The sequence below is a fragment of the Taurulus bubalis genome (assembly GCF_910589615.1).
Source record: "Taurulus bubalis genome assembly, chromosome: 1".
Taxonomy (NCBI): Eukaryota; Metazoa; Chordata; class Actinopteri; order Perciformes; family Cottidae; genus Taurulus; species Taurulus bubalis.
Window position 1 is genome coordinate 29,880,777 of NC_136589.1, and position 27,937 is coordinate 29,908,713.

General features: G+C 42.3%; 2 protein-coding genes across 2 annotated transcripts; one reads left to right on the forward strand and one right to left on the reverse strand.

Annotated features, from left to right (window-relative positions):
* Positions 1–920: 920 nt before the first annotated feature.
* On the reverse strand, positions 921–7,293 carry selenof (selenoprotein F; the record flags this gene model as incomplete). The annotated part of the gene is made up of 5 exons (XM_079218747.1): positions 921–2,075; positions 2,310–2,359; positions 2,892–2,955; positions 5,851–6,018; positions 7,246–7,293. The coding sequence occupies 5 exons, from the start codon at positions 7,291–7,293 to the stop codon at positions 1,944–1,946; spliced, it is 462 nt and encodes a 153-aa protein (XP_079074873.1). The 3' UTR covers positions 921–1,943.
* Positions 7,294–8,091: 798 nt separating this feature from the next.
* On the forward strand, positions 8,092–27,855 carry hs2st1a (heparan sulfate 2-O-sulfotransferase 1a; the record flags this gene model as incomplete). The annotated part of the gene is made up of 7 exons (XM_079223185.1): positions 8,092–8,215; positions 23,474–23,727; positions 23,874–23,959; positions 24,225–24,363; positions 24,527–24,624; positions 26,024–26,181; positions 27,632–27,855. The coding sequence occupies 7 exons, from the start codon at positions 8,092–8,094 to the stop codon at positions 27,853–27,855; spliced, it is 1,083 nt and encodes a 360-aa protein (XP_079079311.1).
* Between the last annotated feature and the right edge of the window lie 82 nt (positions 27,856–27,937).

Below are 27,937 nucleotides of genomic sequence, written 5' to 3' on the forward strand. Positions count from 1 at the left end.
GTTTTCACATGCACATCTCCATGGTTACTAGATATTTATAAACCTTATGTGTAATTGAACCTTTTTTTTTACTTGAGTTTTATTAAATCATTACATTTGTATGTTAATAAAACACTGATTTGTGAAATACATGGTCTGAATTATTCAAATACTATAATTGGTAAATGCTGTCTATGGACTTAAGAGAAGCAAAGGCACTCTCAAGGAAGATTCATTCATATATAAGCACTTTAGTTTAAACTTTACGCACAGCTACTGTATCTGCAGCCAAATTACAGGATCTGCTGTGTTAACCTGTCAACAGCACTCATCCTTGGAAAGCTGTGTGAAGTAAAATCAGGAGCTGCACGGCCCTTTCTGCTCTCTCTCGATCCAGACTGTTTTATGAAAAAGTAACAGGAGAGGACAGAGATGTTAACACAAGGCCACAATACAGTCTACAGACTATTCCTGTAATCTTTTCAGCACCTTTATGCGGCGTCGCCTTGTACTGGAAAAGACGTTCATTGGCGGCGCGCCCTTTTAGAGAATACCAAATAAGGAAATATAGGGCCAACTCTACTGTCCAAAGATCACTATTTATGTCAGGAAATCATAAAATGGGTGAGCCTACATTATTTGAAAAGGGAAAGCTTTTTACCCACAAATATTATGTGAAATGTGTTCTGGATATATACTTTAGTGCTAGTTGTTGCAATGCATTTAGCTATTTCTTACTAGGCGTGTTTTGTAACTCGTTTAGTATACCAGGATGTCCACTTGTCCCGGCAATGAGCTGAAGCGCTGTTTAGACCACAAGATGTCAGCAAATCCATGTCAGTGGTTTTAAATGAGGCGAGATCATCTGCACCAGAGTCACAAAGATGATTGTGTTTCATGCACTTCTATTTTTCATTCAACAAAATTGTTAATGACAGAGAAACCATCAGAGGCTTTGTTTATTGTTGCATATTTACTGTCAACTCACTTGCTCAAAACAAGCATCCAAAATAAATCCAGTTTCTCTTCAAAGCAGAAGATGCCAAAAAACACAAAAATTACATCAGACCTCACATGCCAATACTGGTTTACTGTGAGGTCTTCACTAACGTGTGCTTCAGCAAAGACACCTGCATCAGGAGAGCAACTAGGATTCATTCTTACCACAAATCCAACCAGTCACAATGTTGAGCATTATAAAAAAAAATGATCATACAAGAATATCAGACTGAGAAAAGGGGAACTTAAACTCCCACAGGTAGACAACGAAACAGTTCATGATGTGCATTATTATTGTTTTTCAAACCTAATGGACCCACTTTGAGCAAGGATTACTCTGTGATGTTATTCATTATTTCGAGGTTGCTGCCCATCGGGGCTCTGTGATGATGTCTTTCACACCCATAAGTTATTTGGTAAAATCCATACAAGAAATTGAGGATTTTCACATACAAAAACAGTCGTATAGTGATTTAACAACCATTTTTCAAGGCCGAGTTGTGTACAAATTGGTAAATAACATAACGGTTTGGTTCACCCAAATGATATTCAGTAGCCCGTAGTAGTCTGTATTCATGCAGATAGTTTTGATTCGTTATCGTTTTAAAGTCTCTTGAGATGTCAGCCACAGCCTAAATACAATGAAGCTAATATTATTTATGTTTGTGGGGATCGATTTTCATTGGGACCATTTCTTCAGCATTTCAGATAAAACCATTGACAGTGAATTAGGTGGATTTTTTGACAGCAACACAGGTTCTATAAAGACAAGTTGTTTAGAATGTAATTTTTCAGTGTTGCAAGCACCACAAACAAAACTCCATTTAGCTAAAGGTTGGACGCAGATATCTCAGGCACAAAAATACAAACAAAAATATCTGCATGGCTACATACAACTAGTGGTATTGTAATTTGGGTGAGACGACCCTTTAACTAAAGACTAAAAACAAAAAAAACACATGTGTCTATATCCGGTCCAATTTCTCACTCAAGAACTCCTCCACGCTGTCTGTGTTCCACTTGAGGATGCTGAGTTCTTCAGCGATGTTCCCGTTATCGTCCAAAAGCTTTAGTACAGGATCAGAGCCTCTCACGTACTGCAGTGTGGGAGGGGGTGAGTGGCAAAGAGAGAAAAACAGGAGGCGTGTTAGGAAGGCAGGTTTGCCCTCAATACTAATGAAACACATTCAATGTTTGTGAGTCATCCTAATTAACATAATCAGATTTTTACTTTGAAATTGCATCCGTTAGTTTTCCCCCACAATGAAGCTTAATGTGTGCGTAATTATGAGATAATATCAACCTGCTGCTACACAATTCGTCATCCTTACCTTGATCTGAAGACCCTTAAACATCTTCGGCTTGTCACTCCTGACAAAAGCTGAGGAGATAAAAATACCAGTGAGGCAAATGTCAGGCAATGAATCAGTCAATTAGCCTTTCCATTTCACTACTGAGGTCTGTAATTAGTGACAACTGTAAAACCTCCTGGGAATGCGGCGTTAACAGTGGCAGGGACAGTTGAGAACACAGGATGGCTACAGCTGAAGTAAACAAACAGCAGCCATATGGCACACACCGAGCTCCCATACTGAGGTGAGCTGCAGTAACTCCATCAATGTAACCCGACGCCAAATGAACCAAATGTTACACCGAGCAGAGATGGGAGGTCTGCTCCAAAGAGGATTCTAAAAACAACAACTTCAAAAGCTTGTTTGAAAATTGGCCCTCGGGCATTTTAGACCACCTACTGCAAAAAAGTGATTTGAAGAGGACGTGTTCCACACGCACATCCCCATTGATCAAGACAGAATCACACAAAGCCCACACCTAACCCGGGAGGGAAGAGCTGCTACTGTTAAAAACAAGGTAATAAATGTCAGAGTATAATCATGTCCCGACAGACAACTCACCTTGGACTTGGGGGAACCTCCCCAATTTTCATCCACACACCTCGAGGATGGCCCCAGCATAGAGCTGTGTAAAGAGAGACACAATGTCAGGTAGTCCATGAGGAGTTTCCCCCCCACACATCAATGCCCGCACACCGAGACCGAGCAGGGCTGTCGCTCTGCTGGTGGTTGGATGTCTGGCCTGAAGGAGTAATTCGATTCGGGCACACTGATTCATAAACGTGTCCAGAGGACTCCATGGGGGTCATTAAACTGTGAGGCTGTGCATATGGAGGAGGGCTGATGGATTGCCGTTTGTGCAGGGCTCACTTGTAATCAAACCTCCAGCACCAATACAATAAGTTAGAGGAAATTGGAGTGTCACAGCAGTATTTCAAGACCATGCTCTGTTTGCCGTTTAAGGGAGGAGAGTGGTAAATGGCCTGGTTGGCTGGTTCACGCGGCAAATTAAATTACACATGCAAAGCTAAGATCCTCTCCTGTTCCTCCCTTTCTCAGTCTTTCTGTAAACAATCCAGCAGTACTGACATTCAATTTCCGTGCCTTTCATTTTACCACACATTGCAGATCAGAGACAACTCACGACCCCGTTGAGAGAAGGAAACTACAAAACAAATGATAGGTCGCTCCAACTGGACGCCTCGGAGCAGTTAACATTTCAAAATGCTCTAAATTAGCTCGTCACCTATTCTACCAGTGACTTCGAATGCATAAGCAAGCAAAAAAGGAATACATTTTCAGTATCTCAAGCCATGTATTTTCTTTATCTTACTTCTACAAACAAACTTGCAGGCAAAGAGAAACTATGTTGACTACAGCCTAAATAATTAAAAACATGGTGATATTTAAAAATGATGATGTATTGTCAATAAAATAATTTACTCAACAGATATGAATACAGGTTAATAGGGACAGAAATATATTAACAATAGTTTTTGGCCAATATGAGATATCCAAAACCGCAATGCCAATATATTTTCTCTTCCTTAATTGGGGATTATTCTGCATCATTCATCCCTTGTTCTTGAAAAGGACTACATAATTATTATTTAAAGCAAGCAAGAATGAAAAAGGATAAGGTTGTCAATATTATATATTTTGTTATTGTCATCTTGAAAACCCCATAACTAACATTTCCTGTGGGCGGCCCACTGAAGACATGAATCTTTAGAAATGGAACTCTATATTTGTCGCCTGTTTTTAAACAAGGCTAAATAATTTACTAATACAGCGGGGTACTACAGCTTTCAGCAAACGTTGCTCAAACAGAAGGAAATAGTGCATTTGTTGGCGACTATTTTCAGCCGCAGAGCTATTGTGCTGGGCTACACAGACGTATGGTCTGTGTAGCCCAGCACAATAGCTCTGTGAGAGGGATCATCAGCTCATTGTTGGTTTTGATCTTTCCATGGGATTTATTAAGTAGAAAAATACAACATATCGCCAAATGTATCCTCTATTGCTTAAAAGGCCTGAAATATAGGCTTCTCATGCTTTGTCATTAACTGTACTGACCATCTCAGGAAGGCTTTCCTTCCCTACAGAGAGACACTGTAGTGGTTAGGTTTTTGAGAGGATGCACCTACCAAGTTTTGTTTGCGGTGCTGAATCGAAGTTCATCAGGTTCCAATGTTGAATATCCAAAAAGGTGTAAGGGTGGCACTCGCACACAGATCAAAGTTGACTAATTTCCATTTCACCAATGTATTCTGGCCATACAAACATACAGGTCATATGTTTTGGCCTGGTGGCTTTCATCAGAGCATCATCAATGATGGAACATACTGTACTGTGGTAACCAGGGGAGCTGAGGTGCAGCTATGTGTGTGGGGTGCTCTGCAGATAAGATGGTTGAAAATGAGTAACCGAAATGCCATCCATGCCCACTGAATCATACTAATTGACAAGGCTGTGCAATAAGCCGTTTCTCAGAGGGTTTAATGGCACGGCACTGATGTCAACTCCGAGACTTGAAGTATTCTAAAGGCAGATAATTGTTGCCGTCTCAGGAGAAAATATGCCTAGTGACAGTCGTTTCTACTGGTACCTGCAGCGTGCAGCTGGAGACAGACGATTGCTCCACTATGTGACATTTCACTCAAATCTTGAGGAGGAAGAGGAATAATCTTTCCTCTTTGTGTGTCTGAAACGGAGTAATCATCAAGAGGTGTAATGAGGTGTGTACTACATTTCGCCACGGTGCAGTTGCTAGGATACCACACACGCTCTGGGGACTTAGCCTAATCAAAGAAAAGTTACATTGTTTTTCCACAATCTCTTGACTCAGTGTTTATCCATCAGAGCCAAGCAAGGAGTCCTTTTGAATTTGTTGTAATCACCGAAGTTATGAGAGCACAGTTACACCTCACTGGTTACAGAGAGGTTGGTACTGCAAAACTTGATATTTCTACCCCATGGGGAGTGTCTAGGGTTAGGAAACTCAACTCTGAACATCAGAGAGACAGGTTGAGGCAGAAAGATACTGACAGAGTTTGTGTGTGGCAGCTCAGATCTGATGCACAGCTGCGAACAGTGTAAACAGACCCAGTGACAGAGGGGCTCAAACTTGGTTGTTTAGTAGCAGCTCAAATGCTGGAGGTTGTGATCCTGTCAATAAATGGGACACATTCTGATGCGGCGGTCTTTTGAGTGCTTCTACTATCCACTGAGGAGCCTGTTGTCTGTGAAGCTCAGAAAACTAGAGACAGCATGCAGATCAGCTCAAGACCGCACAATTCATAAACTTATATGTTGTGCATCATCATCGTGTCTTTCATGTGATCATTTTACTGCAGGCACATTTGTTGACTTTGCGTCTGGTTACAGTTCATCCATTGTCACCGAATCTCCATTTATTAAGTCTTTGTAACACACTCCTCTTCACTGAGAGTGAATCTAGACTTAATCTAGATTACTTTATGTTTGCCTATCCCTCTGGAGCTCTTGTTGTTCCCTTTACCTTGCGCGCTTCCATCTGGACCTCCTGCTGGCAGCAATGCCGGCAGTCAGGCTGTAGCTTGTTGAGGCTGAACTCCCCGAGCAGGTCACAGGAGCTGCACAGCAGGTTGCTGGAGAAGCCCAGTTCCCTGCATGCCTCAGACGACAGATCGGCACCATACGCCGACAGCTGGAGAGAAGAAGGAGAAGATAAGAGTCACACAGAGAGGATACCTAACATGACCAGCTTTTTATATATATATATATATATATATATATATATCTTACTTCAAGTACAGATGTGTGAGGATAAAAAAAAAAAAAGTAATGTTACTGATGAAACAACCAAAATTGAGATTGTGGATATTTGTTTGCTTTAGAGGCGCAATACAATGAAACAAACAGATGAGAACTATGTGATGTTACTTGTACTTCATATGTGCTGGAACCCTGTCACGTTGTTCATTCTACACATGACATATATTGCTTCTGTCTATCCGGGGAGAGGAGTCCTCCTCTGTTGCTCTCCTGAAGGTTTCTTCCATGTGCAAGTTTTTTCTCTCTGTTTTTTTGGGAGAGTTTTTCCTGATCCGATGTGAGGCCTTGGGACCGGGATGTCGTATGTCTACAGATTCCAAAGCCCTCAGAGGAACATTTTTTATTTGTGATTTTTTTTTTTGTGATACAAAATAAACTGAATTGAAAAAAAAAAAAAAGTATATAGTGCTGTAAATTAACTAAATTACAATGACAAGTGCAGTATACTGTTGAAGCAATATATAAATACTAAGTACTTATCAGCCTATGAGAAAGTCATATATTAATTAATTTTTTGATATGGAAAGAACATTTAAATCAGCAAATGTTTAGCATTTTCACGTGATGAGGAATGTGGGTAAACAGGCTAAATAACAGGATATTTCAGTCACTCGCTGCTGCTAAAGAACAAAGGTAAAACCGTCTTTAGCATCCTGTATTATGTACTTTTTCCTTTTCCGGACGGTTGCCCTATAACGTTAGCTGGGATGATAACAAAATATGTTGACCAGTTAGTTGCAGGCGTTTAGGACTCATTTACTGAGTAGGGAGCTGCTTTTGACGAAGATAAGTAATTTATAACCCCGGAAGTCTTGGTTTACTATTGTTTTTTCTTCTTCGTTAAAACATCGGGTTCGACAAACCAATCGGTGTATAACTATTATATATCAGTTAGCTGACAAATAAACACTGAGGAGTCTTCACGTCGACATCAGGACTCTTGAGGATAAGCCACGTCATTTTGAAGCTCCGGGCTCAGCAGGAAGCTGCTCACAAACCTGCACATAACGTCAGACAACTGACAGACGACCGCTATGCCAACTACAAAACACAACTGAAAGCGGCGACAACTGTTCATTTTCATTATAAATATACTCACCGTTTGTAAAAGCGAGAGAAGCCAAAGGAGATACACCTCTCCCGACATTTTGGAGCCTGCTTTGTTAGCATAAACTATTCTGAGGACCCCTTTAGGGGAAGGGCTGCCCCGTCGCGCCTGGACGTTAAACAATTAACAACGGATCATTTATTTTTCACAATTCCGACCGTTGCTGCCATAACATAGTTTATATAATTTATATTCACATTTTAATAAATATTTTAGTGATTCAGAATAATGTAATTTAATTGAATGTTTCTTGAATTTCGGCATATTCCAAAGGCGACTCTAAATTTCTTCTTCGCCTCTGTTTTTTTCTATCAGGGCTCAAACACAACAGCGACACCTGCTGTCCGAGTTCAGGTCAGTTTTGGAAGATTATCCAATCCGGTTTGAACAGACGGAGATAGTCAACGAATAGAAACCGTCAGCTGTGTGGTGGACTGTTACATACATCCAATGGCCTGAGTGGTAGTAATAGTATGTCCGTGGCTCGGTGGTGGACACACAAACTGGATGGGACAGGGCAGCGCTACATGGGGACGAGAGCGACAGCAGCTGGTACCAACCGTAGAGACTCTGGATACATCTCTTTACGGCGCTCCTCTATTGGGGATTCACTTGATGAATTAACAAAGCCGAGGATGAACACATCGCCTTTGAGGTAACCAGGGGATTTGAACACTGCGAGATATCCACACAAACGCACAGAGGGAGAGAGGGCCATGCTCAGACTCTCAGCCGCTTTGTAATCACCGTCGTCGCTGTGTGTGTATGTGTGTGTGTGTGTTTTCAGTGTCTCCTTCTCTGAGCATGGACTGACCAAATAACTCTCTGGATGATTTGATGGGGCTGCTCAGAGTCATGATGCCGCCCAAGTTGCAGCTTTTGGCGCTGCTGGCGTTCGCAGTGGCCATGTTCTTCCTGGAGAACCAGATCCAGAAGCTGGAGGAGTCCAAGGGGAAGCTTGGTAAGTTGAAGGGTTCGCAGCCCGATCCCATCCCTTCACAGCTCTCCAGGAACACCGCAGGCTGGGTAGGAGGTATCTTTCTTTGCTCACTGTAGATCTGTGCATCACCATTGTTGTGCATTTCGGTCAGTGTGCTGTGAGAGCAGCACAAATACCTCTTCGTATGGTTCAGACAATGGCACACAGTCGGGACATGTTTAATGGTCTGGGAGCTGTCCTGCTGATCTTTGCATAGCCATGAAGTATTGCAATGCCTACAGATAGTACCTCTCATCCATCTGTGTCACAGCAATGCAGTGTGAGATTGAGGAGGTGCTGCTTTCTTCCGCCTGTTGCCCTGTGATAGCGACTGTGTGTTAAGAGTTGCAGCTAGAAGTTATTGATATTATTGGTTAAACTGACAATTCTGGATTTGATCAATCTTCTAATTTGGAAATTGCCCATCTCAGTTTTCTTAAACCCGCGATGACGTCTTTGTTTTGTACAACCAGCGGTCCAAAACTCAAAGATATTCAGTTCATAATGACAGGGGAAAAAAGCAAAATATAGCATTTAAGAAGCTGTAACTGGACCAGTTTTTTAAATATTTTTTTCTGCTGAAACAAATAACATTTTCAAATGAGTTGCAGATTTATTTTCTGTCACTAACCAACTGATACATTTATATTTTCAGATAAAAAAAACTAACAGTTCATTTGGAAGTATGGGACATGTAATATTGTAGCTGGTGGTTCTGTAGTCAGTGGAATATATACAGTATATTGCAGCAAACCTCTATTTGCTCTAAGTAAGTTTTAATGCTATTTTACATACAAGGGGATGCTACCCTGCTGCAAATCCTCTCCCGCCCCTTTACCAAACTCTCCTGTGATTGAAACGTGGCCGGCGCTGCATTCAAATCTCATTGTGAGCTCCCATCAGGGGCTCACTCCCAATAAAGATCTGGGACATTGCAGGATTATCTCTCTGATGCCTCCACTGTGGGATTTCTTTTTAAGGAACTGCAGAGTGGTGCAGACGATCTGAGGGTGCAGCTTGTGTACCTCAGGGGTTCAAACGCCACCTCTTCTATCATTTGATGAGAGTGAGAGCCTGACACCGAAGAGAGGCCGCTAACAGACCATTTTCAAAGCAGACATTTTGACACGTTATAGCAGCAGAGAAAGCACAGGTGTAATCAATAACATAAAAAATGGATGCAGTGAATTCCATTAATTTGAGGCACTGCCAGGGTCATTTTATTGCACATGCTGGTTCATTCAAATGTCTTACTGGGACACTTAATGGAACAGAGAAATTGTTAATTTAATTGGTAAAACCTGTGCTATGACCAATGAAAAAGGCGTATTACATTTTAACTGTCGGCCTTTATCAGTGAAGACATTTTGAGTTGCTTCAGTAAGAAAAGCTACGGTGTACATAATAAATTGCGTTGTTAGAAAAGCTGACTGGAAGTGAAGACTCGAGCACAGTTTCTCTGCTATAAATCAAGAGACTCGGCACCTCTGTCATCATCTTGCTCTGTAAGCAGCACACATGGCCTCATGTGAGCTGAAACAGAAGAACCTGTCCAGCAGCTTTGTTTCCATGTTTTTTTTCCTGCATTATAACCTTTGGCTGAAGGTTATTTGACTCAACCCAGTTGATGGAAAAAAAAACCTAATATCCTTTTTGTTTAAAACATTGGCTATACGTTCCCCTGATTGTGGAATATAATGATTATGCTAAATGATCAGGCGGTTATGTAATACCTGCACTCAGGTGACATTTGTTGGATCAATGGTATCATACTTAATATGAGGGCACCAGACTCTGTAATTGAGTGATAAAGGTGCAACAAAACTAAGAAGAGAGTCAGGGAGCTGTCAGTAAATCGCAGTCTGTAAAGAAGCACACAATCATAAGAAGAGGTCTAATTAGCCAAAATACGTGAAAACAACGTTGTTTGTGAATCACGACTGCGTACGAACATATTGATGAATTTGTGTAGTCGGAGTTGTCCTTGAGCTGTTTTGTGACGTCTTCAGACACACTAGTTATTTTTTCTGACCAGTTGTATGAAACCAAAAGATACTAATTTAAGTTGATAATAGAAAATTGATTTGATGATTGATTTCACTGTTTTAGTATTTCCCAGCAAAACACTCATTATTTGATGAGTCCAGTATCTCAGATGTGAGAATTTGCTGAGTTTTCTTCTGTTAAATAATAGTAATAACGGTTGAATGTCTGTCAATTTCCCTAACTTTTCAGAAATTATAATGACATTGGGATGGTTTGTGGATCAACCGATTCATCACTAGAAAATAATCAGAAAATTAGCTGTAGGCTTGATTATATTCATAGTGTTATAAAACAGACAATGTTGAGGATCAAAATTATTAGAGATTAATTTTCTGTCTTTATCAACCCTAAAATATCAATGTATCGTCTTATAACATATCAGCAGTGGTCTGACTTACTGTTGTGCCACTTCTACTGGGATGACAGCTGATACAGTTTGTCGATTGGGAGAAAATGAATCCTCAACACTTTTGATAATCAAGTATTGTTTAAGTCGTTTTTCAAGCATAAATTACAAGAACCAACTGGTTTGAGCTTCTCAAATGTGGATATTAACAGCTATTCTTTGGATTCCATGTTTGTTTTCCTGGGCTTTACAGGTAGGCGTATAAACAGACCAGTTTCTTGCTAGAATGTAAATCAAATCGGGATACGTTATTCATCTTAATTGAATAAAGTATCCCAGTTGAGTTTTCACATGTTGGAACAATCGGGTGTCCCTGTGGGGGTATAGATGGCTATATTGGCTTGTGGCATGGATTTCTGCAGCTGTAAGGGGCTATACTTTACACACTGTGTAAAGCCAGACTCTCCTGGGCTACACACACACACACACTCACACGCACACGCACACACACACACACACACACACGATGCTGAAACACAACCTGACAGGCTTTTCCCCCAACTGCCCACCACCACGAGAATCTGTTGACTTGGCAAAAAGCGCTCTGATGGATGGCTGGACTGAGCAGACGTCTGTATGCTGGATCTCTGAATTATGTGCTGCATAGCCAAATAGTTGTGACTGAGGCTTTCACAGGCACGATGCTGACAGACAGCCACAAGGCCAGTCACATTACCAGGTACGCCTACTGCAGGTCCATCTGTGCAACAACAAAAAAACTGTGTAACAAACGCAATGGAATCAAACCTCCATGAATGATTCTCGAAATGCTAAAAATGGAAGAAGCTCTTTATGTCATCTTCATGTTTGCTCATGTTCATAATTAACTTCATGCGGGTTGGAATGACCGGCGTCCTCTCCTCACAGCGTGGGGTCCTACTGCCCGACACGCAGGTTGAATCATTTCCCCCATTAGACGCCCCCCGCCGGGCAGACAAGCTGTGATTTGCTTCCAAACCAACCGTCGCCTCACTGTGTCCCGGAGAAGTCTCCTGCATTACAATCATGCTGCGATGCAGCTGTGTGTCCTGCTGTAGGCCTAATCCATTATTCTGACGGTATTTCTCTCCGGCTCTGCTGCCGGCTGGGTCAACGGTAGCGCAGAATGACTGCGCAGGGATGGATGGAATAATAAGGGTTCTTTAATAAAGAGTAACGGTCGGGGATTCAGGGCCACTTTCCCTGTCAGGGTTGCCGTTAACGTCCTCTCAGTTCAGGCAATTCTGGACGCTCACCTTGAAAAATGTCACGCTCTTATATCAAGGAATCTCAAGTCTGAGGCTTGACGTTCCTGCGTAATGATTCACTGACGTCAAACAAGAGACTGATTCCTGAATTAGATTCACCTGTGATTAGATCTTCTCAATCAATTGAGACAATTGTATCAGTCTGTCCTTTTTAACAGGCTCCCAAAAGGCTCGAACCAGAGGGACTTTCTGGTTCCTAAAAGAACGGAAAATAAGTTTCATCAAAGTAAAAGTATGTAAGTTGTCGGGATCATGTCATCTGCATAATTTTTCCTTTTAATCTTTTCTATGTGCAGATTCATTTAACACTGATTTTGTTTTTTGAGTGCAAAGCTGACACTTGTGATGAACTCAAGACTGTTAGATTGGACGTCACATCCCTTCACCATAGAGTAAATCTGATCAAAATGATAATACAAAATCCCAGAGCGTTGCATTGTGGGTAATATTTTTTAGGATTGTGGCGTTTTCAGGCTGGAAGCATGTTCATTACACAGTTGAGTGCGTCATTATTTGTGTAACATCTGTGCCTGCTACCTGCTTTTAAAGATTCAAGCCATGCTGGACTTGTTTCCTCAGGGAGATTATTCATGAACGAAGATAGAAAGAAGAAAACCCTGTTTTTTTATTGAAGGAATCCCAGCTCTTCCCAGGTAGCAGGTTAAATACTGGTCTGTTGGGAGCTGCGTAAATAGAAACGTTGCTTATAAAACTGTCACCTCATGGCCTTTGTAACTGTAGCAAACAACCTCTTCGCCTCTGTGCCCTGCAGGTCACTGGAGGGCTGTGTGTCACCCAGCTGACATATTCAGAGACTTTTCCCCCCTTCAGCATCATCGCCTTTTATCTGCTGGCTGTTTTTCAGCCCGATTTAAAGGAATTCAATTTCCATCTGTGATATTTTGCTCCAGACACAAGCGGCTCTGTGATGAGCCGAGAGAAGAAGAAGGAAAGAGATGCATGCACTTCATTGTCCAAGTGTTGGCCGAGCTGACGCATGACTTTCAAGCATTCCTTTGTCACCGCAGCATGTTGCTCCCGGGCTTGAATTTGACTTTGATTCTCATGCCAGGCTCTCGCTGCCTCGAGCCTACCCTCACACTCAGCCACTGAGGGACCTGGTCGAAAATTTGCTCTTGAGAGGACGTTGGTCGGGCGTCGCTAGTCTGTCCTCGTGCGCACGCTGTGATTGAATGACTTAATGCCTTTTGAGCTGCCCGGCTGCCGCACATCGTTCATCCTGTCACTGATAAGACCTTGAGCTGCACTTTACTTTAAAGAGGATCCAAGCATCTACCCGACTCCTTTCTACACATTGGTCAAGTGTGTGTCAACCGGTCTGTGTGACTCACTCAATTGGTTGCGACACCAAATGGTTGCGACACCAAATGGTTGCTTCCTCTTGATCTAATAGGAGACACATCGGTCACACTAGACTGAGCCGCGTGTCTTCTCTACAGCTCCAGGTGCAACCCTCAACATCCTAAATGTGTAATCTTCTTTTTTCTCTTGTTGTTCTTTCTTCGGAAACGGCACTCGGATTCCCTTTGAACTCTCCCTGACACCCCGCATCTCTGTTTTTAGCTTCCTTGAGAGGTGCATGAGTCATTTTCTTTCACTCTGCACGTTGGCATCTGTTCCCAAAAGCAGCCGGTAGCGTCTATCGCCTAGACCTCCCTGCTCAGTCACTCTCTGAAACATGCCATTTGAGAGGCTAATGGAGGGTAGCCCACAGCGGAGATGGGCGTAGGTGTCGGGGATGGATCTGTTGTGGGAGGAGGGGAGGCTCAGCGCTGATGGTCATACTGGGCTCGTGCTGTATTGTTAGGAGCACGCTTTGATTGATGCCGAGGATTTATGTACGCTGGCGCTCTTCATCTGACAGGGAATGTGCTCCCTGCAAAGTGGCGCACACAGCAGCAACCAGAGACAGCACGACGTTTGCTCCTGTAGCAGGATGACAGGAAGGCTAACCAGAGGGTTATGGGCGGCTTCACACCCTGGATGTAACTAGAGGCCGTTCTCCAAGAACACCCCGCTCCAACACCACCCATCACTCCCCTCCGCTGGCCTCTTCACTAATCTTCCCTCCCCTACTCTTCACACAGACACACTTTCTCCTCCTCGCAGCCTCCCGTCTTCCTGTGTCACTATTTGGCAGAAGTGTCAGTTCACTCGACTCAAAGAAGTGGCCTTCAAATATCATGTGACACCAAAACCCTGCCGGTCTGATCATATTGAGTGAACCGGCGGGAACAAGTGGAGCTCTGACTGATGGCCGATGACTTATTATTTAGTTGAAGTGATAAATCAGACGTCTGTCAGAAAGCAGTCCTGCAGAGACGTTCAGAGAGAATATTGATCCTGAGTGCTGGTGTGACGTTTTCCTTCTATGTGGTCTGAGAAATAATCAGTTTTTCATTCTCTACACTATTCTGATGATGCTAAAAGCGCCAAGATCAAATTTAGACTCTCTGGGGCTCACACGTTGCTGTACCTAGTCAAAGCATGTGGCTCCTTTGACAGATAATTGAGCCTGTGGTTGTAAACACGTGACAGCAGGTGTCAATTTCCTCTCTTCCTCAGGAAGCATAGTTTATTTTTCTCTACGACACCATTAAGCTCTTGAGTTGGATGGCAGCAGTAAACAGGCTAGCCAGCGGCTAATAAACCTCTCGATGATAGTAACTTTAAAAAAATGTATATCTTATCTTGTTTTCTGTATAAATGGCTGCTACTCGACACGAAATTTCCCCTTAGGGATTAATAAAGTATATATTCATTCATTCATTCATTCATAATGACCGTACTCTCATCCAGCCCCGTCTGGATCAATGGCTGTAAACAACTTCTTTATTTGCGTGCCGAGTCTCCTTTGTGATATTCAAATCCCTCTTGTGTTTGACTAACCCCATTGGATGAGCGGCTGAGAGGAGAATATCCGCCACTGGCTTCTGAAATAAGGTGCTATCAAAGGAGGAGGAAGTGTGGAGGGAAGTGAAATGAAAGAGATGATTTAATTTTCATTGCGACACAGAAATATTTAAAGCCCCAGCTTGTGGATCATAAGCCCTTACCAAAAAAAAAAGAGAAGACGAAAGCCCGCCTGCAGCATTTTTACAACCAATTTCATCAGCGCACGGAGGGATAAAGGAGGAAGTAAGGTGGTCGAGCGGCGATGCCCTGCTTCCTCCTAAGCCTCTGGTTCAACTTGGCTCCTGTTAGTTTTAGAGTTGGCTTAAAGCTCCTTTATCTTGTTTTCCTCTAACACCAGGCGTCCTCAGGGATCAGCTGCTAATGTGATGTTCCTACACTTGCCCCTCCTCTCCTTGTCAGACTTCTCGACCTCTTTTACCCATCTCAGTCACCTTTTCTCTTTCTCTCTCTCTCTCTCTTTAATTTTGTTCTTCTTTTTCCTTGTCTTTGCATTTGTCTCCTTCCCTGTCCTCACTGTGCTGAATGCTGTGAGCAGCATTGCCAAATGCATTGAAATTTAAGTTAATTTTGACGGAATACAAATAACAAAGAACACGCATGCAGCTGTGTTATGTGTGTAAGGCCGTATTAATGAAATATCTGGTTCACAACCATCCATATATTGTTTCTGTATTAATGTCTTTACTCATAAGGGGTTGTAACTAACAATTATTTAGTCTGCCAATTACTTTTGAGATGAATCAATTAATGTTTTAGCATCTCAAATGTTTTAAAATAGTACAGGCCTTATGATACAATGTTTAAGAGCCCATGTTAATGTCTTCCCATAGCGTGTTCATTACATTTACAGTGACTGAATGCTTTATATTTACATACAAATATATTAACCTATGGAACTGGTCTTTATTTGACCAAGACTTTAATCAAGTTTAATATAATCATCAAAATCTGTAATTTTAACACATAGTTTTGACTGTTGTTGCATTTTATTGGAATAATAATTTTAAACTGTAGGTCAGACTATAAATAAATGATTATATAAGTGTGTCCTTCACATATCTTGACATATCTCTTGCATATCTAATGGCTCAACTGATCTACTTCACACTTGCTGGGGACCCTATTGTCGAATTTTGTGCAATTTGGAAACGTTGAATATGAATAAACTTTGAATAGAAACAGTGGTCTGTACAGAAGCGGGGCTTCAGGGCGATACAGACTTGAGCATGTCGTCAGAAGTGGAGCTTTACATTGACTGCGGTTCACTTGCTGCTGGTTACAACCAAACTCTTCTTCACTTCCTGCATCAAGTCTGTGAGCCAAGCAAGAGGCCATGCACTTAGATACTAGATAGGTACTGCAATAGTATTTTAGTAAGAAAAGGAAAAAGCCCCACCAATCATGGGCAGGGCAGCCTCTATTACCATAACCTGCCACCTACATTACCCAGAATGCAACTAGAGGGGCCTGCTCATCCTCTGTTGGCGAAACACGGTCCAACATCCTCACAGGATGGCTGGCCTGCAGATGTTAAATATAATGAGATGAAGCGAAAGCGCTAACTGAGCGATGAAAGACAGATAAGCCTGAAGAGTTGAACTGGTGTCGTCGCAGAGACGTTAACGACGGTAGCACGTTTCTGTGAGGGACAGCTTCTCCGCGGCGTTCACCTGTCCCTCCCACTCATCATTAAAACTATGAATAGCTGTGGTCTGCTCTGTCGTAATAGTGTGGAGCTCTCCCCAGACTCCCATACATGCATTATTAATTATCTGTTGCAGGGCTGAGAGACGGAGAGGGAACATCAGATATGTGGGTTGTAGCTTCCCAGATCTGCACTGTTATGCAAACATTGTTTGTTGTTACATTAGGATATGAGGGCAACTGAGAGTTGTATTTCGCTGTGAATCTATAAGCATTCAGCTACTGTAAGTTTCTCCCACTTTATGCTCTCACAGAGAGTGTCTGCGAGGCTGTGAACATTTAGAGGCGACACAGACATTCCTGCTGGTTTCTTTTCTCTCGACAAAAGTTACCCAGATATGTTTTCCTTCCTTTTTGAAGTGCAAATGCCTCTGAAAATGTTGGCTAATTCCCACTGCTTAGTCATTGACAATCTGTGCCAAGATGAGATCTGCTACAATCAACCCCTCCCCCTCCACAACCTGTCAGACTCGCCTTTACTTAACAAGTCAGGGGAATGATGGGATCTGCCATCTGTGTAAATTGCTCCATAATCTCATCTGACTGGCTGTTTCTGATGAAGCAGACAGAACGTGGCCCCCTTTACTCTTTCTGTTTTCCCAGACATTATTGGCTCCCCTGTCAGACGGCCCTACCGGCTTCGATCGCATAAAAGACGTATTAGGGGAGAAAGTGGTCGGTTGAACCATGACTATTATCGTTTCAATCTATCCCGGATTGTTATCATAACTGTAGAGACATGACTTGCATTTAAACTAGGCATTATAAATGGGCCACATGTGGCTGGAGCTTATTTTGTGTTTGAGTGAAGTCGAACAGCTTGTTTTTAATCTGTAGCTCATGAACTCCACAGAGCAAAACAACGCCCCATTCTCAGCTGTTGCACTTTTAGTTCTCTAAAAAAAAGGGCATTTTTGAGGTTTCTAGTGTTAACACTGACCTCCTCAATGACACTCAATGGAGTAATTATGGTCTCAAGACTTATACCCCAAACCCACTTAACCACTTTAAACGGTCTACACAGTGGTGTTTGTCAGCGCTGACAAGGCCGAGTTTTGTCTCTTCTCTATGTATGAGGAATGCTTTGTCGGCATTCTCTGACAAAAACACTCTTGTTTTCAACACGCTACTTTTCCAGGGATGGGAAAGAAGGCTTGTCCAGGCTTTACCGGATAAACGACCTTCACGTGGATCGGGTGGGCTGAGTTGACCTCTTGTGCTTGGCAGCAGCAGCAGCAGCAGGCTGGAGCACCTCCATCATGCACCTGCCGTTGCATTTGCTTCGTTTTTCCTGCTCTCCTCTTGTGCCTTCTAGTAAAAGCAGAACTACTGTGAAAGTCATAATGAAAAACTCCTCAGCTTGTATTTATGCAGCCTCACAAAGCAGCAGTGCCAAGTCCAGGGCAGGAAATAGCACGTCACTGTGAAACGTGTGATTTACGAGAATCTGCAATGTAGCCAGACATTTTATTTCACCACTTCACCTCACTGGGTGCAGCTGATGATTTGAATTTCAATCAGGGAGCCTTTCTGTTGCTTATATCGCAGTCTGACTTTAATGCATTGTTTAGCACGATTTCTAGCATTCCCAATCAGACGCCTTTTACGATAAATCTAGGTGACAAAACCAAAATAAACTCTCCAGAGCTTTCTGTTGACAATACGTTTTCTTCTTTTTTATACTGTTTGTCAGTAAATATCATTAATTCTATGACTCATGGCTGGATTACTAAGAGGACCCCAAGGGGCCACAAACGGGGCTCGATCTTAAGGACAGGGAAAAGGAGAATGTATTTTAGGATGAATTTGGAACAAGAGTTGAATGAAAAAATACCCTGCTAATGTGACAATAAACAGACATGAAAGTGATTGCACGTTTTCTGTATCGCGCAGTTCTTATTAAACTTATTTGACAGCAGAAATACACACACAGCATGTGAAGCCTCTGACCTCAGGACAGATGCAACGGGGCATTAAACTCAAGACCCAAGCTTTAAATGTGGGGAAAAGAGTGGTAGAGTCCCTGGTATGGAATCAATACTGCATCAGCAGATATCTTGAGTTGAGGTTTTGGAATCACTATGTGGACAGAAAGTAAGATCAGTGCATCTATACTTTTATATTGTGTTTTCATGGCACATATTTGAAAATAAACTTGAAATAAAGAGGCCATCATCAGGGTGGCTCAGTCTCTGTCTAAATAATGCAGCTGCAATGTACAGTCTGCCATGTGCGGTATTTAAGGGGAACTTGGAGGACACAGACACAATGCACAGAGGGGTGCATTGTGTCTGTTTGGCACATATTCGTCAGTCTACATGTTACTCAGACCTGGACCTTGTCTCTTCTTATTTCTTTTCTTTTTCCTCTCCTCCCCAGCTGTACTGTGCAGGCACAGCAGAGTGAATGAGATATTTCATGCAGTGTCAATGTCATACTTGTGTGTCAAAGTCAATAGGGAAAATGCCTCAACTTTCTTTTCAAAAAGCTCTCTCAAACAATTGTCTTTTAACTCTGTGAAATACTGCATGTGGCATAAAAGTATTGGTGTGTAGTTTAAAGTAAGTTTTGTGATTCAGTGTGTGTGGTTGTGTATGTCTAATGCTGAGCTTGTTTGAAAGCTCTGAAGGCGTTTTTGAATGTACCGAACACCTTCACAGTCTCTTAATGAAAGCGCTCGTTTATTCGTCTCCTTTTTCAGTTCTCTGCAGCTGCCAGCAGTGTTGAAAAGCTGCACAACAGTTTCTTCTCGCAGCATGCTTCATATTCCTTGTCGCCACTTGAACAACAACAGTAAGGCCGGTCCTGCCCGGTTAAATCAGGCCTGAATCTCCCCGTCAGTCTGACTTCATCTCAGTGTCCTCTGGTAATCTCTCTGCTCAACGCATCCAAAGACTGAATTAGAATTATTAAAAAAATTCAGAAGTGCACGGTTTATCCGAATGTTCGAGAGTGATGCAGTGGTGACATAGCGGTCCCCCCTAAACCTGGCCCAGCAAAACAACGCGTGCTTCCAAGTCTATATAGAGGGAAGAGGGGGAAACGACACCAGCAGCAGCAGCAGACTAACTGGATTTTTATACAGCAGCCACCTAGATCTCCTCCCTGTCATACTTCATTGATTTTGCAATCCAGCGGCATCCGAGCAGAACCATACAAGCCGTACACCTCAGTCTGCCGCTGATAGCCAATCTCTATTACCCACCTAGCTCAAGGCTTCGGTTCGAAGGGCTAACCCTCTCGGGGGAAGCAGACAGTGGGAACGAGCTCCGACTGGCGGATCGGAGCGATGATGGATTTATGTGCCGTTTGGAGAACGGATCATCTTCTCTCCCCCACTTTTATTATCCCATCAGATCGGACGCTATAGCAATAATACATGACGGCCTGTCACATTTTGCAGATCTGGTGGCGAATATGAATGATTATTTCAAATTCTTGCGTCTAATCAGCCGCGAAATTGCTTCAGTAAATATGTTCAACCACCAGAGTTCTTCCTCTTGTCGCTCACTTTGAATGAAACTCTGAGTAATAGGCTTGTAGTTGTCACAATGTTTAAGACCCGTGTTGGCTTCACGGTTCATAATTAGCTTTTAATGCACAGAGACCGCTCGAGGGAAGGAAACTGACGGAAATGTGGAAAGAAAGGAGGCCTGCTGTGTGGCCATAGTAATTCAGTCTTTTGTTCTCTAATTAAATGACCTCAGACGGGAGCGCTAAGCTTAAGTTTGTGTGTGTGTGGCGCCCTCTGATATGGAGGTCTGTGCCAAGTGTATTCAGTCTCGCAATGAATAGGGCGTCTTCTACAAAGCCTCAGAAGCCCTCCCCGTGCCCGCTTCGCCTCCTTGTTGGTTGTTGGAAATTCGCCACAAAACGCCATGTCTTTAACAAGTGGTTTCAGGCCCCCTTCACATAGTTGAGGAAGCAGTAGCCCCCGGCCTTTTCCCACTGTCCCCCACCTCCTCGGGAAAAAGCCTTCCTGGCGAGCTTGAGCGCCACAAAAGCTTACATTTGTGTGTTTGTGCCACAACAAAGCAAAAAGAAAGCTTACATGATGATGCATGTTTTCCTGTTTGGCCCAAAAGAAGTTCAACATATGGTCAAGAACAAAAATTCAGTAGGAACAGATTTTATAGTGCTAAGTCACTCGATTAAAATCTTATTTGTCCATCTAATCAATGAGATATTTTGTTTAGAGTCTACTGAAAGCACAATAATTTACATTGTGGCGCTCACAGAATTAAAACGATACATTTAAAATACTTTAAAATACTCGGCGGATCTCTATTAGAAACAATGTCCTTGTAACTCTGGATAATCCACAGACCTCGCTGTCAACAGCTGAGTATTTCTTCAATAAAAAGTTCTTCCTGTGAAAACTGTTGACAGCGAGGTCTGTGGCTTATCCAGAGTAGCAGGGACACCATCTCTGAAAAAACAAATTGCCGTTGATATTTTTTGCTCACAGCAGTGAAAATGTCAAACTAAATTCCATTCACCTCAGCTATCTCTAAACCACCTGTGAGAAAGTACTGCATTTCTTTGTACCATTTAAAGCCCCTGAAACTTCTTTTCAAATCCTCAATATTCTTATAAAAACTAAACCCATGACAAAAAAAAGCAAAACAATCAAAAGTTTAACCTGCAGTGACAGATTAGCCTTGGGGCACCGCAACAAGCTCTACAATGATGTATCAATCTCCAAGCTGATATGAAGACAACATTAACATCCATATGTTGATACAAACATACATATATATATTAAACATATATATATGAAATAATATTGATTTGGAGCAGCTCTAAAGTAAACATTCAAGGATTCTTTATTAAGAGTTTAAACCCAAACTCCACTAATCTGCTTCATCCGGACTCTATGGGAGTTGGTTGTTTGGCAACACAAGCATCCGCACAGCTGTCATCTAGATTAAAATGTTGCGATTTTGTGCACAGCTTTAAGCGACGGACATCGCCAACTAAACCCAGGGAGAATAGCACAGATAAAAACACAAACACAGAAATCTTGCATGGTAAATAAACAGCTTGTTCTTGTAAGACTCTTTCACAAAGTATGTTTTCAGGGCTTTGAAGACTAAAGACACCTAATATTTATGACTTTCATTGTCACGTGTTGCACTCTGACTCTATTTTTTGAATGTCACTGTCTTTCTCTGGCACACCATCATAAAAATAATCCTAAAAGGATATATGAGCCCAAGCGATAAAGTTTCAGCATAGCAACTGTTATTGCTGTTTTTGTTGGCTAATGCATGCTTTGGAAGGAGGCGTGAATGAATGTGTCCATTACAGTTGTTCTGCATGCTGACAGAATCAGCCATTACAGCCACCTGGCACGTCTCCACGCCACCGGCCCGGAGCAGCAGTAGCAGCACGTCTCCGTCCGTAACCAGATCCAGCTTTGATGAGTGGAACATTAACAGCTGCTCAGAAGGGTGTAAGAGAAGGGGCAGTGGCTGTGTTGTGTGCATGCCCAAATATGTTTGCACAGATGAAGGAGAGGGCGGCAGAATCACAGTTGATGTCTTAATTGGCCGCCGGTGCCAGATGCCGGCCTCTAAAGGCGGCAAGTCCGGACTGTAACAGTGTCTCAACAGCCAGGCAGAGCTTTGGGCAGGGCTTTAGGAGCCCGCTGGCTCCATTGAGGGCTCCCACGGGTATTAGGTGCTCCAGTGTTGTACTGCGTTCCCTCCACACAAACACACACACACATACACACACACCCTTCTTCTTCCCGCTCCATCCTTCCTGTAGAGCTCTCTGGGGCATTGTCAACACCAGTCAATCTGAGGCGAATTCAGACTAAGAAAGACTTTTTGGGCTTTTTTGTTGAATCTATTCACGCCGAGGCACCGAGGTCTGGTTTTGCTGACGCTTCATCTAATGTTTGGATTGAGATACCTCCGCCCTCCTCATTTGTAGTGTATTGATGTCCTGTAAACGTCCGGTTAGCTATCAAATAGCTGTAGCCTTACCGTCTAACTACCAACCTCTAACCTCTCACTCTTCACCCTGTTACCCTTGTTACGCAACGCTATTCTCAGAGGAAGATGAAACTAGGGTGGAGAAATCAATACACACTATTTAGAGTCTGTCTGAAACGCACAAAGATGTACTTGGCCATTTATTTGATCTAAAACAGGAGCACACAGACACTTCACTCTGCGGTTAAATAAGGAGAATGAAAGTTACAGTAGTGGACTGACATTAAAGTGGAATCTGATAAGCGAACAAGACCGGTGGTACCGCAGCGTGAAATAGACTGCTCACAAAATGATTAGAAAATATTCCTGCTTGACATTACTTTTTATCCTTGGTGTTAAGCAGGAAAGGAGTTTTTTGCGATCTGCTCTTCAAAAGAGACAACGTTCGAATGAAATCGAAATTACGGCTTTAGTCTTACTGTCAAGGACAGAGTAATATCTTGGAGGGGTAGCTCATGTTAAGTGGATCAGGTTTATATTTAATTATCCATATGTAGCAGAGATGTCAAAAATGCATCAGCTGAGTGCTATTTGAGCATAACACTTTTTAAACATTGGCCCGTATATAAACAAAGGTCTGGGGATGTGGGACTTGGCGATGGTGGTTTTTGGCTTGCACATATTTAAACTCCTCAAATATTTGTTCCTGCTGCCTGTGTAGACTACGCAGTATTAAGTATGCAATACTTCCTGGTACTTTTTAAAGAGATGTTTATTTTATTGAGTTATTCTGCTCCGTAGAGAGGTCAGAGGTCAGGCTCAGCTCCAGGGCAGCACACCTGGATCTGGTTGTTGTTGTATAATGATTAACTCGCTGAAGGACTTTTCTGCTCACTACTTTTATTCTGCAGTATTAAAGTTGAACTCACCTGTATCCAACTTCCTGCCGTCCCTCCAGAACGAGCCATCGCCAGACACGAGGTGCGAGAGATCGAGCAGCGACACACGCAGGACGGTCTGCGGGAACGGGATTCGCCGGCCTTGACGCTGTCCGAGGGCGAAGACGACATCATCATCATCTACAATCGCGTGCCCAAGACAGCCAGCACGTCCTTCACCAACATCGCCTACGACCTGTGCGGGAAGAACCACTATCATGTCCTGCACATCAACACCACGAAGAACAACCCGGTCATGTCCATACAGGACCAGGTCAGAGCTCGTAGGCTTCTTTGACATGAATTCAGTCTTTCATTTGTAATGTAGAGGCCTGGTTTCTTGGTATTTCTATACTATTGTCACACAAAAAAAACAAAAAACATTTCTGTTACTGTATTAACAATCATAATTTGGTTCAGGTGCGGTTTGTAAAGAATGTGACTGAGTGGAGGGAAATGAAGCCGGCTTTCTACCACGGACACGTCTCCTTCCTGGACTTCACCAAGTAAATACACTGTCTTGCATTATGATGGTAACATTGTAAAAAAACTGTTTTATTCCCCCTGCTTTGTGCAGGTGACTCCACCTTGTGGTCATTCACAGCTTTGCACTCACACAGTGGAGTGTAATAATCTGAATGGAGCACATTGCTGATCCTCTGACCTCTGCATGTTTGGACCACAAAAGAAGCCCATTAGCTCTTAAATCTCTGTCCGTCTTTTTGAATTCACATTTGAGTGCCTCAACCCAGTCACTGTCATTTCTGTCAGGTTTGGAGTGAAGAGGAAGCCCATCTACATAAACGTGATCCGGGACCCCATTGAAAGGCTGGTGTCCTATTATTACTTCCTGCGTTTCGGGGATGACTACCGGCCCGGTTTGAGACGCAGGAAACAAGGAGACAAGAAGGTAAAATGCATGAATTGTCTCATGTTATTGTTTAAATAGATAGAGCCACATTTTCTATTGCAGTCCTCCTGTTCGTACCCACTATTAAAAAGTCAGTATGAAATCAAATTTGACAAATTAGTGTTTTCTTTGAATATGCTCATGCAATGTGTTTGTGTTTTAGACGTTTGATGAATGTGTATCAGCCGGCGGCTCAGACTGTGCTCCTGAGAAGCTCTGGCTCCAGATCCCCTTTTTCTGTGGTCACTACTCTGAATGCTGGTAAGTGTTTAAACATCTCACACACTAACACTGAGTCTGAATTATAATTGGATATTTTACATTATAAAACTTGATTTACCTTTAGTTATCTTTTGTCTGTTTATTTGTTCATAAGGCTGGTCATAATCTATATTTTTCTCATTGTCAACAAATATAAAAAATAATTAAATCAACAATGAATTGATCTTATTAACAGGTCTTGTTATGTGTCAGCCTCTTGTATCTAATTCCTCTGTGCCAATGGGGCCTATTGTCCGAAAGCTAGAAACACATTGTGAAGCTTAATCCACCATTCAGAGCACCAAATGTGTTTCGATGATTTAAATCCCCAACAAATAGACTGTTTACTTCTGTTTCCTTCATGTTGACAGTGGCCAGCTGTTTAGGAAATGATTTAGCCTTTTTGTAGCTTTACTTTTAAGGAGAAACTTTATTCCTGTGAGATTTTTGTAGGTTAAAGTCTTAAATTTGAATTATTATCTGAGGGTTTATGTGCCACAAAAAGGTGAGAGCGAGACAGACTCCTTGTTGGTTTTGGTCTTTTCAGTGGGATTTGTTGGAAATTACCAAAACAAACATAGAATATCGGCAAACTTGTCCTTTTCTCACCTGAGGCAGTTCAGATGGTTCAGGAGAGATGCTGTATCAGTTTTGTTTCATAATGCACAACATTAAGCCTCACAGTCCCTTTCTATCACTCATCTTCTCAAGGTCTCTGAAAGCTATCTCAGCCTTGATTTGTTATCTCTACATGATGATCTGTATCAATCTCTTCTGTGCCCTCCCTTTCCTTCGTTTAATCTCTCCTTCACTCTGCCCTCCATCTTTTAACCATCTACCCTCCTGAAGCAGGTAACTCACTGTAGGTCTGAGTGTGTAAAGCCTCTTTCGCACTGAAAAGCTGAAATAATGCTGCAAAGAAGAGCCACCGTTGGCAGGATTTTGCTATGATTGAGTGCACCGTGGGGCACTAGCAGCATATTAAAGCAGCGGAGAGCATATTGGAAACGTTACATAAATACTGAAGACAAAAAGCTGAAGTTGCTGCCAGTCTTCTAATACTGTGTTAAAGAGGCTTTGCCAAAAAGATACTTTGTAGGCTTAAACAATCTACTTCCTTCCTTATTATTTAATTTCCTGACCACTACAAAACCTTTTCTCCATCCTTCCTGCTTCTCTTCTCCGTTCTCTTTGGTCCTTCTGTTGTCTCAAACCTCTCTGGATTCTGTTCACGTCTCATTTTCCTGTCACTGTCTTTGTACCTTTCAGCTTACTCTCTTCCTCACCCACAATTTCGGTCCATTTTCTTTTGATGAGCATTTCACATGCAGCAGAACTGCCACTGTTTCAGCACAATACGAAGAAAACTAACCACATACAATGAACTTAATCTGTGCAGGAACGTGGGCAGCCACTGGGCTCTGGAGCAGGCGAAATACAACCTGGTGAATGAATACATGCTGGTTGGATTAACAGAAGAGCTTGAGGACTTTGTCATGATGCTGGAGGCCGCGCTGCCACGCTTCTTCAAAGGAGCCACTGAGCTGTACAAAACAGGTGCCAACATCTGCTGAATAGTTAGAAACCATTTGCTTTTCCGTTTCATATTTTTGTTTCCCTCACCAATTGTATAATACACTGAAAAGCTCCTTAATGGCTCTCTCACATTTCAATGCTCAAATTGTCTGTGTGCTGTGGTTGCATCTTAGCAGTCTGAATTGCTCCTCTGAGAATTGAATCGTGATCAATATGCACTCATGGGTCTCGCTGATGTAGTTACAGATTAGTTATGAGTGCAGCCAGAATGAATAATGGAGAGCACAGAAGAATGAAATCTGACATTGATATAAATGTACTATGGCTCAAGTATGTTCATCATTTTTAGCAGCGGATACACCCAAGTACTCAAATTAATCAGGTGCTAGTGCAGCGCCCGATTAAAACATGCCTGTTCAGAACAGCAACATCACAGGCCGAGCATTTGGTAAGAATGTTGAATCAGCGGTTGGGCAAGGCCATTCGGACCTGAGATGCAGAAAGACATACATGCTCATCCATAGAGTGTAACCCAGGGCGTACAAACAAAATCTGCTGAGAAGAGTCAGTAACGGGTGTGACCACTAAACTGTTTTGCAAGATTGAGCTGGTTTCCGCCCGATTGGACTTTGAAATGTAATCAAACAAGCTGTCATTTTATTCTAGAAATACAGATACAAAATTATGTAGTTTTGAGAAATATTTGATTGACATGAGTTTTTATTTGATCGCCCTGAGGGATAGACGACAGTCAATTTATCTAACACTGTATATTTCTTTGTTTAATGCAGATTGTAGGCTTTGTATGCTTATGGTGTGTTTTTTCTATTGTCCATTTAATGGTTTTACACATTTTTTTATTTTATTGAATTGGGCAGATTTTAGGCTAGAAATCATCATTCTTTTGTCATACACCCTACAGTCGATGCACAAACCAGTGGAGGAACAGTAATTAACTATCAACTCACATTCATCGATGTTCATGAATGTTCATGGAGATTCCTTGCTTTATAGTTAGATTCATTTAATGAATTTGAAGACTTTGTCTCTGTGCAGAATTCTCTTTATTATGCTAAATATGACGCTTTACATGGATATGGCATTAAACCTGAAATACTGTTTATAATGACTATAATGTCAGTTATGAGCAGAAAAGACTTTGCATTACATGTCAGACTCCTTTTTCTTGTGGGCACATGTTGCTGATGCTACAGTTAATAGCAGGAAAACTTAATAATTAGGTTGATTTACTGTTTAAGGCTCCAAGTTTAGTTATGCTGGATGGTCTTATTATCAGTAGTACCCTTTTTTTTATTTTATTTTTACCTAGTAATTAAAAAAACGTTTAAGCCCTTGACCAAAAGAATTTACTTCTAAAAATAGCATTGTAGTACCATTTAACATGATCGACCATGATATGTTAATGCTGAATCACTGAGACCTCTTCAACCCTCCTCCTCTTTCATCACAGGGAAGAAATCCCACCTGAGGAAGACCAGCGAGAAGAAGCCGCCCACGAAAGAGTCGATCGCCAAGCTGCAGCAGTCAGCCATCTGGAAGATGGAGAACGAATTCTACGAGTTTGCACTGGAGCAGTTCCAGTTTGTCCGGGCACACGCTGTCAGAGAAAAGGACGGAGAGCTCTACCTGCTGGCACAAAACTTCTTCTATGAGAAAATCTACCCCAAAAACTAAAGAGGCGCATGTCCGTAGAGGACACTGGGTACGGGCTCAGTGCGGTCTGAGATGGAAAAGGAGAAGGAAAGTGAGACGGCAG